Below are 13,738 nucleotides of genomic sequence, written 5' to 3'. Positions count from 1 at the left end.
AAATTAAGAAATTGTAAAGTAAGCTTAATCATCTCATAATAATATAAAGCTCATGTACCTGGAAATCTCTATGAATAAAATCATCTCATAATAACATGAAACCCGTATGCCTTGGAGCTTTGATAAATAAATCCCTCATAATCTGTTATACCCCGGATTTTCGCACGTTAAAGTCGCATCACGAGTTAGTATAAAAGGGATTGAACTTATTAATATAAATGGTTACAAGAGTATATAAATAATATTAGTAAGTGGCGGAAGATTTGGAGGGCGAACGAATCAAAGAAGCATGAGTTTCGTCAAAAGTCGGCAAGTTGGGAATATGATAACTTGTACTTTTGGATGAGATTAGGAGCTCTTCACATGCTAAGAAAATAATAATATGAAGTATTTGAATTGTATAATGGTCTCTTGTTAAGTTTGGAAGTCAAACGAGTTCTAATACGAAAGTCGACAAAGGGCGTCGCAAGTTAAGTTTGTAAATTTCACTGAAATTTGGGTCAGATGTCTCGGAGCTTTTCTCTCAATATACTTGGAGTTACGGGGTGATCCACCTACCAAATCGAATTTCTACGAGTCTAGTTTCCAGCGCATTTTACCGTTCATCAATACAACATCGGAGTAGAGAGATATTCGCGTTTTCGTCCAAGGACGCAAACTGCTGCGTGAACAGTGAACATAGTCGGTGCCTTTATCTTGCCCCCATATATATATACATACCTTGGACGAAATTTCCTTCATTTTCTTCACCATAAACAGAAAACCCTAAGCAATATTCTCAAACCTTCTCCCATCAATCACAAACACTCCTAAAAGCAAATCAAACAACTTCAACATGGAGAAAACCATGGCAATTACGGAATTGTGATTTCTTCGCTAATTTGCTTCTGGATAAGAACTTCACCTTGAAGTAACTTGGAGTTTGGAGTGATTTTGATCATCTAAGGTATATTTTAACTTCCTTTTGTTCTCTTTGAACTTCTACAAGTAATTAAACCTAGAAATTTGGTGAAAACCCCATAGAATAAGCTTTGACAATTCTTGTGAACTCTTATGGACTTGGCTTGATAGTTGGGCTGTTTTATGTGGTTTTAACGTGTTGTTTGGAGCTGTGTTGATATGGATTGGATCGTATTGACGAGGAGGAGTAGAAAAGTAGAATTTGGTAGCGTTTTACGAGGAAATTACGCTACAAAAAGGCCTATAAATTCACGCCCATGAGTTGCTCGATTTAATGTCTAAATGAAGATTTCTATAAGCTATGACCTTGGTTTTGATCTTGAACAGTCCGTATTATGTAGGAAATCGTTCATAAGGTGCTCGAGGACTCGGGAAACATATATAACTCCATCGACGAGGTATGTAGGGCTTTCTATTCTCTTTGTGGCATGACTAGATTTCAAATGACCTTTCATTGAAAAATTTGTTCCGTTAACTTGGATCGATCGCGTTCCGTGATAATTGAGCTGACACATACTTCATCTACGACTTGTACCAAATTATGGTCCACATCTCCTTTTAGCCATCGATTAAAAGACTTTCCGTTCAACTTGTATTGATTATGTCCCCAAATGGTTAAGCTTACCCTTTTCTCATGAATAGCTTGTATTGAAGTACCTTTCACATACCGTATCCCTCTTGTTTATCGAATGAAGAATGATATTAGTTATGGTACTCTTCACATCAAAGTTGAGTTGATTGTACTTCCTTTAATTGAGTTAATCCTTATCTTCTTTTCTATTGCTCCAAGGTGACGAACCTCTCGTTGGCACACTCTTTCCGATAAAAGTTGTGTCGATCATATTTCATAAAAGTTTGGCTAACTTTAGCTTCGTGAATAATTCATAACAAGATGTTTTCTTGTACTTTTACTTCTTTGGCCTAATGATCAAATAATGATAAACGTAGGGACAATAATGATAGTCGAAGGATAACGACGATAGGTCACTCCGACTCTTTCCATTATATTTCTTCTGAGGTCAGTCTTTCATTGCACTTATATATATGTATTTATTTTCATTACCGAGCCGCGCTATAGTCGGCTGGGTAGGCACTTATATGTGCACCTAGATGTATTTCTTTCTTTATCGAGCCGTGTTGTAGGCGGCCGGATAGGCACGTAGCTGTGCATTGCCACTGATCAGTTGGGCAGAGATGATGTTATGATGATGAGCTCACCCCGTACGTAGGGATTTATTATTGTTATATGATATGATATATGCCTCCACGGTGAGGAATGATTTTACGGGCATGCATTTACATTTATGTCATGATTATGGTCGCCCTCAGTGGCCTCGTTCAGAGTTTCAGGTTGTCTTTAAATCTTTTCCCAAGTTATCTGTATCTCTTATGCTTATGTTATGTTTATGCTTACTGCCTCGCATACTCGGTACATCTTTCATACTGACGCATTTTGTGCGCTGTGATCATGCCCACAGGTACGGTTGACGGATTGTTGTACATTTCTCAATAGGATACCAAAGTTCAGCAGGGATGTTCGCACTCCATTCTCCGGAGTTGTTGGTCAGAGTCATTAAATAGAAAGTATATATATAGAAAGTATGGCTATGGGTATATCGGGGCCACTGTCCCGACCAGTTGATGCATATTAGTGCTCGTAGAGGCTTACAGACTATCAGTCAGTGTACAAGTATTGTGTTTGGCCTTTCCGGCCTTCTGACTAGTTGTCTTTCTTGGTTATGGTCTTGTCGGCCCTAGTTATGCATATATGTGTTGCTGGGCCTTTTCTGCTTGCAGGTTGTTATGATATACTTCTTACTATTGTTATTCAACGGCCTCATCGGCCTATGATTCACGTTACAGAGTTTAGATATCACAGTTGGTTCGCTCGGCCCTTCGGGTGCCTGGTGCCGACCACACCCCTAAGGTTAGGGTGTGACAAACTCATAGTCATCGTTATCATAAAAAAAATTATTCATCTTTAGCATCATAAAGACTTTAAGAGTCATGAATCTCTAACATTCTTGGAAATGAGGATTTTTATGGAATTCATGCATGGGTTGGTGGGAAAAGAATCATGCCTTTAGAAGCTCAATAACATCATAAGGATCATGAGATTCGTGGACTTCTAGCATTTGTGGAACCAAGGATATTATGGGTATGACACAAAGGTTTATAACCAAAGGATTATGCCTTTAGAAAGAAAAGGACTAGCCTTAACATACCTGGAGGCTTATTTCTCAACTTTCCAACTTATTTCTTGTCTTGAAATTTACTTAAGATCGTTCGCAATTCCGAAATCTACATATAAAACAATTCACACTATTATTAGACTCATCCTCACATGTTCGTCTTAATCTTTTAATTCAAATCCATTTAGAATCTGCCGAGATTCGGGCAGTATCTCCCCTGTATATATGCCTAACCCGAAATCACAATACCAACAACCAACAAAAACCATACCAACATCAACAACAATATCATCAAGATTCTACAAGATAAATATGCACAATTTCATCTAAAACTTTCTTCAAACCTCAATCGATACGCCAATAATACCAACGCAATAATTATAACTCTTATTCTCGTAAATATTCCTAAATCAATATTAATAAAAAGAGATTCATACCTTACTTTTGCTAGAATAGCAAAATCTTCAATGTTTACTTGAATCCAAATCAACTCCAACACAAAACCAAACTATAATCGTGACTATACGTTACTCGGACCTCGATTAATACTCCGTCACTTGAAAAATATGTAAAATCCTTACTTTGTGGTGTATATAAGCTCTCTTATATTGGCTGGGCTTTCTAGAGTATTTATGAAGTTTATTATGGAGAAAAAGATGAATTTTAGCCCTTATATAGTGGATCAAAGTCGGTGGCACTGTAGCACTGTAGCAGCGGGCGACACTGTGCGTTCGCGCAGTGCAGTCCCCTGCTCTGCCGGCCTAACTTGTAACGTCCATAATTCTCTACTCCGACGATGTATCGACGAGCGGTTTGTTGCGTTGGAAACTAGATTTCATGAACTTCAATTTAGGCTTTTGCTTCTCTTCAAAACTCTTCATATACTAAAAGATATTCTTCCCCAAAATTGGGCCAAAATTGCCCCTCATATTTTTCTCCAAAATTCTAAAAACTTAATTCCCTTAATTTACTTGCTCTCCAATCTTCCCATAGCTTACTATATGAACTTAAACCCTCATAACCAAATTGGTGCACATGTTCTCGTATATCCTTGAAAGTAACTCCAGTATCCAGACTTGAAATATCCAACACTTGATAAATCTTAACGTACGAAACTACGGGGTGTAACACTTTTGGAAACCTTGGTCAAGCACAAATTAATGCCCTAATATTAACAAAAGTGCTTTTCAAATTTGATTAGTCAAACATAAACTGTTGATCGCCAAAAGTAGTCGAAAAGCAGTCCAGACAAAAAATACTTTTCAAAATAAGGAGATTTTGAAAGTTAGGCCAAACAGCAGGGGCGGACCTACGTATTACCGACCGAGTGCTCGAGCACCCATTAACCCAGACGTAAATTATATATATATCTATATAGAAACTGATGGAAAAAGATATAGGTTGACGCAACAGCACCCAGTGAACGAAAAGCCTATTGGGTGCTTTGGTCGGGTGATTGGCTTAAAGATTGTACTTTGTGAAGAGTTGAGAGTTCGATTCTCAGCTGGCATAAATGTTTTTATAAACCAGACTCATTTTAGCTGACACTTTCTCTTTTCCTCCTTTTACCCCCAATATAGTCTTCCCTGTTCTTCCTTTTTGCTTTCTTTGTTAACTTATACGTTTAGTTTTTAATTTCATTTTACATTTTTGTAATTTCTTGTGACATAGAAAAAGAGAAAAATCATTTTCCAATCACTTTTCTTTTTCCGCTTGAGAAATTTTGGCAATTTCGCTGAGAAATCCTTCAAGCTAATTCTTTTTCTTTTTTCAAAAAGTGAAAAGTCTTTTTAAAAAAAAAATTGTAATGGTAATATTTATCGTATTTTTCTCATTAATTTTTTAAATTATCACGTTTAAATAGTTGTGCACTTATACTATGTAATTTATAGTAACTTTATATTAAAAAAGGTGAGTACCCACGAACCTAAAATTCTGAATCCGCCTATACCAAACAGGTTACATATCTCCTTCCCATGCGTAGAACCTCATTTTCCCTGTGCAGCAACCAACCACACGTGAAAGTCACTTGTAATCCTTTCCGTAGGTTAAGAAAAGTAAATAATAAATTTAAATAATGAGAATGGCAAGGAGACCTAGATTCAGTAGTGACTGAGGTAAGAAGTAAGAACCATTTTGAGTCATTTCACAATATGTTGTACAAAATTGAAGTTTAACGTTAAATGACTATATAGTTTGTGGTACAGTTTTCACATGTCATGTTGGGTATCCTCCTTTCAACTCTTTTGCCTGCCATAATTTTATCTTGGTGAGATTTGGTACTCTTTTTAATGGTCACAAATGAGACTCTTTGGGAAAGAATGGGTTAAAATCCGAGCGGCCTATTGTTTTACTTTGGGAAAGAAAGAACGGATCAAATTCCACCTGGACGATATTTTTCTGTGACATAATGGTTCAAACATACCGTTATTATTTTTACGTAGAATATCAACATTAAATGGACATGAGAGCTAATAATATTAGTGAAGTTTGGGTCCCGTTGCGTCAAGGCTAATTTCAATTTAAGATGACCATATACAAAGGGTCGAAGTAAACCATAAATTGACCTTGAATTTCAACTAGGGGCATATGATTTGACTTATGAATTTGATTCACATGTAATCAGAGTTAACCACCAAAGGTGTCGATCTTTTAGAGCACAACTGAAATCAAACAATCCTTGGATCAGAAGCAGATTCAGGTGAACAAAAAAGCAATACATTAAACCATATAAATAAGTTTAGACTGTTTGATTACACCATATAGCACCCAAAAAACATATCTGGTTCAAACAGGGACAAAAAACAAACCATGTAGTGTACCATCTTTTTCAACAAGAGATAAAACACATAGCTACAGAAGATCACACAATTATCTCAAGGGGCACCAGAGTCAATACCCGAACCACCAATCTCCTCACTGCCTTGTCAAAAAGCTGAATAAATCATGCAAAATACTAATCATCCTGAGGAACCACCTCGGTTCGTTCTTGACTAAAACCCCCCCTTTTCTATATCACCTTGTACAGTTTGAGTCTTAACATGCACCACACTTCGTTGCACGTTAATTCTCAGACTTATATAGCTTAAAAGATATACCCAGAAAAGCAAAAGAGTAAAAACATGGACTGCCAAACCAATCGTTACCAACTTGGATTGGGAACTAACTGCACTGGAAAGCAGTTTTTATGCCCTGCAGTGTACGGGAGATGAGGGCATTTACAGTGTTGACGGATTCCATAGTGAGCTTTGCAGCAGGCAAGTTATTTACCAATATTTGGAATCCCAAAGTCAACAGAGATCCATTACTGCCACCCCCATTGCCCTCTTTTTCGACCATTCCATTGTTAGTAACCCCGTTAGAATTCTCAAAACAGTCTGGAACTATTGCAAATCCAGATGGCAGGAAAGCCACGCAGGAGGAATCTCCACCACTCATCACAACATTCATTTCTGCAGTATCAACTGCTGCATATGCTACAATTGAACCGGATACATCCGTGCACGAGTCTTGCAAGATCAGCATACTATTTTGATTAGCATCGCCGGCAGCCACCTGCAAGTTAAACCAAAACTTAATCAAAATTCAGTGGTTAATAGTAAGTGCACTAAGTTGTGTAGTTTAGTGCCACATTTCCAAAAGCCACGGCAGTTTCACTCACATTAGCACGAAAGAGAGAGATGCTATTCCCGAGATCTTGACCCTTTGCAATGTGGACTATTTGGTGCATGGGACCACCATGGGACAAGACATCCCATTGACTTCTAGTTTGTTCATTTCGCAGGAAGTCAAACAAACGTTGATGTGTTACCGGCAGCCAGATGGTCCTGGTGGCACTCAACACCACACCAGGAGGCTCACCAGGGTCACCAATGCTCTTCCTCATCATCAACTTAGTCTCATCTGCAGTCCCTGTTTGGATTGTTTCCCACTTGTAAAAGGTTGCACAAACCCCGCCACAAAAGTTGCGAGTCATGCGTCGAGCCAGCATTGCAATACTTCTCCGACCACTGGGACTAACAACTGCCAGTAATGGAACTCTATAAGAAATGATTACCATTTCACAATTCGAGATTGTCAAATGAACAGTACAACGTGGTACCTGTGTTATCGCCACTGGGTACAGCAGAAGACATGATGACTGCCAAGCACTCGCATTGCCTTTGCAGGGTAGCAATCCACCGTTGGGCGCCAAAGCCCAGGCCAGACCTGATGAAAGGGTGGTAGTAATTGTGGACGGTACTCTCATCATATTCCATGTGCTCAATCCAAATAACCTGAAATTTTCCAGTCAAGATTTTGCTAGCAGTTTTGTACACAGAAATTGAGTAGTTGAACATAGCTTTGCCATCAAGTGGTCTGAGTAGAGGCAACTTAGGTAACTCAACCAGCAACTTAAGACAATTGAAGGATTATATGCTTCAAAAGAGCATAGATCAATCTGTGCATCCTGTAGCATTAGTTTACATGAAGTTGGAATTCCAGAATAAAAGAACTCTAAATAAGGACTCCAGGGCAAAGTAGAAGGTTTCAGAAAGACCGCCTTTGATTTAATTAGACAATAGCTGCATTACTGAAAAAAAAGTAAATAGTCAACAAAAAGTTCCCCTATCAACTTCTGTCTATATTAGGTATGCCTCATTTTCGATTTGCTTATCCTCTTCATGATCTGCTTTTCGCCGACTTAGTGAATGCTCCCTTTCACAATTTGAATCCTACCACCCACTTTTTTGACGATTTACCCCTGATATCATATTTCCTTGTAAAACTATTAAAAAACATATTCATTGATCTAGAAAATAAGTTGAGTATGTATTGGTAAAATAGGAAAAGTATTACTGAAATTTTCCTAAACCTAATCTCACATGCAGCTGGTTGAAATTTGTGGAAACACTTCCCGCTCCCACTTACTGTGCACGTGAGGCAGAAAGCAAGCACAAACCGTGAGAATACATAGAGTAAAGGTAAATGAAAATCCTAACTCATGAAATATACTGGGAATAAAAATGAATGATGCTATCACTATTTGAAGAATCATATATTTTTTTTCCTTTATTTTGACTTTCTTGAACATCTTTTCCATATTTTTAACTAAAAATTGTTATTACAGTAGTTATATCATTTTTAAATATGAGAATTTTATTTCAAGAAAGTACAAGAATTCCATGTCCAAATTCATAGCAAAATTAGATGCATTGGCACTTTGTATTAAATCTCTCCATTCCTGTTTGGGATAAAAAATAAGAATCTCATAAAAGAGAACAAAAAACTTAAGCAACCTATTTGGTCTTCAAAGCGTAAAGAAGGAAACATAGCGAATTCATTACCGATGCAAATGCACCTGTGAACACTAAGGATTATTTTGGTTTCACACGCAAAAACAAATGAGCATGCCAGAGAAGAGTTCTCACCAAAACTAACTTCGAAAAAAGTTTTATAACAATTATATTTTTTCTATTTTTGTCCCCATAGACAGTTACGTTCAATATTTTGAAAGGCTTTAGTGACGCACGCCCAAAGTGCACTTAATTCATTGAGGCCGCAATAGAATGTGCATGCTTTGCAAGGTACACTCATAATTTTAGTTAGGGTCAAAAAAAAAAATCCAAGAAAATGAATCTTAATTTTTGCAAGGAGTTTATTAGTTACTTGTTTTTAATCATTCAAGAAGATAGGATGCAAAGGAGAGCATAAATGATCTCAAAGTGTAAAAGATCCTCTTAAAAATTGAGAAATACCCGAGGGCAGTGGTACACGGTTCGAAACTTTGTGCAAAATGTGTAAAGTGATTTTGTAAAAAAATTAAAAATAAGAGATAAGAGGATAGGTTAAAATTGAAAATTACTATTACACACTAACATCACTGTTTTAATTTCTAGATTGGAAGAGTACAATACAAGTCCATATTGAGGTCAAATAACACTAGTGGTAGCAATTAGGTTCACAAGCACGTGTAAGAGAGAGGGGGGACAAAAGCATCACACTATAATGCTTATACAGTAAAGATGAAACTACCGAGGCTTTGCCTTCATACAATGATCATAAATTTATAAGTTCAAGATGGAGAAAAGGGAGTTGAGGCATCTAGCAATATTATAAGGTTGATATCCTCGATTTACCCATTTTCTAATCAGGCAGAAGCCTAATCAAGGAAATACGAAAAAACCTAGCCTTGAATTGATGATAACATAAATAATCTACAGAAGCATCTACAGAATAAAATAACTATAGAAGGTTCAGATTCTTAGGCTACAACTGTCAAATTATTTTACTGACATCACTTCCAAAAAATGCCAAGGATAAAATATATTTCAGAAGCAAAGGTCAAGAGAATCAACACTCCAAAACCAAATGGTATGAAGCAGTGCATCAAGAAAAACTACGCAAACAAAATGACAAGATAAACCTTCATTAAGAATAGATTAATAAATAAGTACACAAACCAACAACAAAAAATAAATCTACATTGAACACCTAGCTCGTTAAATTTCAGCAACTTATGGAGCCCTGCGTGGAATACTAAATGGAAAAACATATATGGACTAATTACCTTGGAGTAACCATTGGGCAAGTCTTGCACAATACATCCAGAAGGGAGCCTCCTGCAGTTTCCAGCTTCACGTGGTTGTGAACCTTCCTGGATTGCGTCAATAGACACATCCACCACTGCCCAGACACCTTCAGCATGTTGCTTGCAGAAGCGTAGAAACTTTACTTGACGTACAGGAACTAAAGCAGACAGAACTTGGAACTCAGCTTGGATCTGCAAATCAATACTCTCAAAGTTCTATTGCAGGAAAGACGAGAAAAGAAACACAGGATGGTGACTGACTTCCACCAAAATAACGAAAACGTACCAATTGCAAATTGCCATTCCTGCTTCCACTTGAGCTGCTGGAGATCACGTTAATTGTAGAGGTTCTGCCAACAATGCATGAGAACATCTCCACCCATCGACTCTGCATTTGTGGAACTTGCATATTACATGGAAATCATGAAGAAAAGCCAAAAATGTGCTTTCTTCTCCATTGAAAGTTAAAGTTATTTTAATCAAAAAACACATGCAGCCATTAATGCAATACCCCTTAAATAAAAAGGAAAATTCATATGTCAAGAAGCAAATTGGAGAAACACTTTTCACATTCAACAATGGGTCAAAGGCCGAAAGAACCTACTGTGTCCATCAGAGTCTCCACCAAGGACAGACTGTTGATCATCACTGTACCAGTTGCCTTTGTTGCTTCTGCAGTGAAGTTGGCAGGTTTCATGCCAATACATGGAGGAAAAGACCTAGCATACTCCTCAAGGTTCAATTCTTCCGCACTTCCATCAAAGTTTCTAAACCAAAGAGGATCACCAATCTCAGCCAGCTTAAGCAGCTCATTCATGGCAGCAAAGGCAAGCTCCATTAACATGGACTTATCATAGGATACATCCATACCAGTCATGCTTGGGGTGGGCCTAGGGGACATCCCTGTTAGAGCACTTGAGATACCATTGCCAAAATCAAGTCCCATTGGCAATGCAGTGTCAACGGAGTTCATAGCACCAAAGCCATTTCTTCCCACCGCAAGTTCCAAACCAGAATTAACCATGCCGGGTGGGCCCATTGAGCCAGGGAAAGATCCCAAAGGCCTGCCCAAAAACTTGTTAGCCAGGACACATATCCTATTGAGCTCATCTTTCAGCCGGGCATTCTCAATCCTTATATGATGCTCTTCAATGTGTATCTCACCAAGAATTGCCTGACCGCCACAGTGGCTGCACATTGGACTTCTCATAGCTTCCTTCATCGCAATGTTCTCTATGCGAAGCTTATCATTTTCCTGCTTCAAGATTGCATTTTCATGGCGTTCCAATTGGGTCTGAAACAACATAGGTTTCACTTATACAAACAAGACCAATCTCACACAAAGGGTAGAATGAATTCAAGAAAATAATGTAAAACGCGGCATTTACCTTCATTTGGGTTCTTCTATTCTGGAACCAAAACTTTACCTGCCTGCTCTCCAATGTCAGTCTCTTACCAAGTTCAAGTCTTGCTTTTTCGTCAGGGTGTGGATTCTCTTTAAAAGAACTGTTAGCACAAGACAGATAAATTCAGAAATAATCCAAATAAACAAGAACATAACAATACAAAGCAGTCGAATACATACGCTTCAAGTTCTTGAATTTGGTACGGGGTGTGCCTATGGTATTTCTTTTTTCTCGATGATTTACCAAGGGGAGTTTCCAGGTCATCGCCCGATCCACCACCATCTAAGTTATCACTGCCAGACCTGCTCTCATATTCATCCTCTCTAGAAGACCTTCCCATTGCAACAGCATCAAAATTTTCCCCTATCATACCCATGTCACCTACACCTTCCATCTTTGGTTTCTGCAAATAATAAATCCAGACACATATCAATTCAACTAAGAATCCCAAGTAAACAAAAATACACAAAAACAAAATATTTATTAAGGGAGGCCTACAAGAGCAAGAGACAGTGGTGAAGAGTTAAACATAGACTGAGGTAAAGGTGATGTTATAAGTTGTGACTGAGCAATGGTAGCAATGGGCATGGCTTCAAATGGACTATCAGCCACCACTCTTGAAACCCCACAACCACTGTCACCGCCACCGTTACCACCACTACTACTACTGCCACCAATGAAGCCTCCAAAACTCATCAAAACTTAGCCAGTAACCACAAACTAAACCCCAAAAACAAAAAGATCAAAGCTTTGGTATAAAAAGACTGTAACTTCCTGTCACACACACACCACTCTTTTCAAAATGGTAAAAATATCAAAGCTTTGGTATGAAAAGACTGTAACTTCCTGTTACACACACACCACTCTTTTCTAAATGGTAAAACTATCAAACCTTTGGTATGAAAAGACTGTAACTTCCTGTTACACACACAGACCACTCTCTTCTAAATGGTAAAAAGATCAAAGCTTTGGTATGAAAAGACTGTAACTTCCTATTACACACAAACACACACCACTCTTTTCTAAATGGTAAAGATCATATTTTTATCAAGATCTCAACTTCCCATTGGACACTACCTAGAAACTTTTCATATTTATATACACCAAAATACTCAGGAAAAGTCTATATAAGATTTTACTACAGCAAGTTTGCACCGCCTTAAGCCCAATAAAAAGTGATGAACATATACACAACTCACCAACCCAAACCCACAAAATTTAAGAAGAACCAAATGAGTTTGGTACAAGACAACCAAGAACCCTTATTGCACCTTTCCTTCTACAACTCTTTTTCTCTCTCTTTTTTAAGCAAATGTGAGAGATGGGGTTGGCCTAAAATAAAAAGGAAACCCTAATATTTCATTCAATCAAAGATATGGGTTTTGACCCCTTATAGCTGTCACTTTGAAACAGTGAAGCACAGTACCATAAAAGAAGAAAATGAAAGGTTTTAAAAAAAGGGTGTAAGGAAAAAAAAAAAAAACTAATAAACCAGATAAGGGCCAAAAGGAAAGAAAAAATTATTAAAAAAATGTGGACTTTTCAATACCTTACAAAATAAAACTGCTGAAAAGACTGTGTTGACTCTCCAGAAAAACCCTTTTTTCATAGATCATGAACCAAAAAAAAAGGCCTTGTACGGATTTAAAAAAATCCAAGAAAAGTGCATAACCTTTTATAATTATCAAACAACTTCTCATCCACTAAAAGTTAAAAAAGACTTTAGAATATTATTTCTGTGTAAAGTAAAATACAAAAAGCTTCAGATTCTGTGTGGACCTATTAAAATCCACACACACTTTTTCTCTCTCTTCTCCAAGAGTTTATAACTTCAGATGCTGATGTTGGGATCCCCGCTAAAGGGTTACCGAGAAGGTGATTAAATTAATGAAACAAGAATTAAATTCAATGAAAAATGGTGTTTAGCAGATTAAGAGCTGACCTTCAGTGGTATCGCACGCTAGTCAATACAATTGTTTAATTTGTTCCACGTCTCGATTCCCTTCAATAAACAGAAATATAATACAAAACCAGTCACAAAGGAAACAACCTAAGAAAAAAAGTTATATTCCATGCAATTCTTTCTCAACTAATCCAATGTATAATGAGTTTAGTTTATTGCATTTGGTTTTTCTTAAGAACAGTAAAGAAAAAGTAAAAAAGAAAAGAGGAAATAAATAGTGTGTGGGGAGAAGTAGGAGTGGCTATGTACGGCTACATGGTCTATAGAGTTAGCTAGGGTGAAAATAGGGACCCACTTTGGGGGGGTAGGGTACCCCTAAATTCCTAAAGAGGGTGTTCGAGATGTCCGCCCCACGCTGGATTTCTGACCTCGTGAGTTGGCGCGCTTATCGGCGCGTGTCTCACTTTTCTTTTCCTTTTTTGACTTTCTGGTTATGTTCAATGTTTAAAATCTACTGTCCGAATTAATCCGTATTCGCGCCGTAGAAATTCACTTTGGGATAAGGCACCATTACCCCCGAACTATACCCGAATTTGCTACAACACACCTTACCTTTCCCAGGGTTCTATTACCCCCTAAACTTATTTAAAACGGAATAATTACCCCTAAACGCCGATGCCCACTTCATACGAGAGTGACATACACT

General features: G+C 37.7%; 1 protein-coding gene and 1 long non-coding RNA gene across 5 annotated transcripts; one reads left to right on the top strand and one right to left on the bottom strand.

Moving 5' to 3' along the window:
* Positions 1-232: 232 nt before the first annotated feature.
* LOC132043910 (uncharacterized) lies at positions 233-2,720 on the top strand. The gene is made up of 3 exons (XR_009411954.1): positions 233-946; positions 1,302-1,358; positions 2,439-2,720. It is a non-coding gene; the product is annotated as an uncharacterized LOC132043910 (long non-coding RNA).
* Positions 2,721-5,848: 3,128 nt separating this feature from the next.
* Positions 5,849-13,274, bottom strand: LOC132043900 (homeobox-leucine zipper protein ANTHOCYANINLESS 2-like). Of its 4 annotated transcripts, none has more exons than XM_059434357.1 (9): positions 13,072-13,274; positions 11,309-11,532; positions 11,112-11,229; positions 10,328-11,017; positions 10,010-10,111; positions 9,703-9,915; positions 7,255-7,429; positions 6,814-7,175; positions 5,849-6,707 (listed from the first exon to the last, which is right to left on the bottom strand). In XM_059434357.1, exons 2-9 carry the CDS (start codon positions 11,521-11,523, stop codon positions 6,315-6,317), a joined length of 2,268 nt encoding a protein of 755 aa, XP_059290340.1. In that variant the 5' UTR covers positions 11,524-11,532; positions 13,072-13,274; the 3' UTR covers positions 5,849-6,314. The 4 variants fall into 4 exon arrangements, with proteins under 4 accessions (XP_059290340.1, XP_059290339.1, XP_059290338.1 ...); XM_059434356.1 differs by lacking the exon at positions 13,072-13,274 and adding an exon at positions 12,679-12,800; XM_059434355.1 differs by lacking the exon at positions 13,072-13,274 and adding an exon at positions 11,628-12,550.
* Between the last annotated feature and the right edge of the window lie 464 nt (positions 13,275-13,738).

Source organism: Lycium ferocissimum, unplaced genomic scaffold (assembly GCF_029784015.1).
Source record: "Lycium ferocissimum isolate CSIRO_LF1 unplaced genomic scaffold, AGI_CSIRO_Lferr_CH_V1 ctg300, whole genome shotgun sequence".
Lineage (NCBI taxonomy): Eukaryota > Viridiplantae > Streptophyta > Magnoliopsida > Solanales > Solanaceae > Lycium > Lycium ferocissimum.
Note: the sequence above shows the minus strand (reverse complement) of the source record. Positions and strands in the feature narration are given on the sequence as shown.

Excerpts from the sequence above, each read along its gene's own strand:
- LOC132043900 (XM_059434355.1), bottom strand. The coding sequence starts at position 11,825 with ATGAGTTTTGGAGGCTTCATTGGTGGCAGTAGTAGTAGTGGTGGTAAC. Across the intron at positions 11,018-11,111 it reads ATAGAAGAACCCAAATGAAG|ACCCAATTGGAACGCCATGA; the intron begins GTAAATGCCGCG and ends ATGTTGTTTCAG. Across the intron at positions 7,430-9,702 it reads TGCCCAATGGTTACTCCAAG|GTTATTTGGATTGAGCACAT; the intron begins GTAATTAGTCCA and ends GGAAAATTTCAG.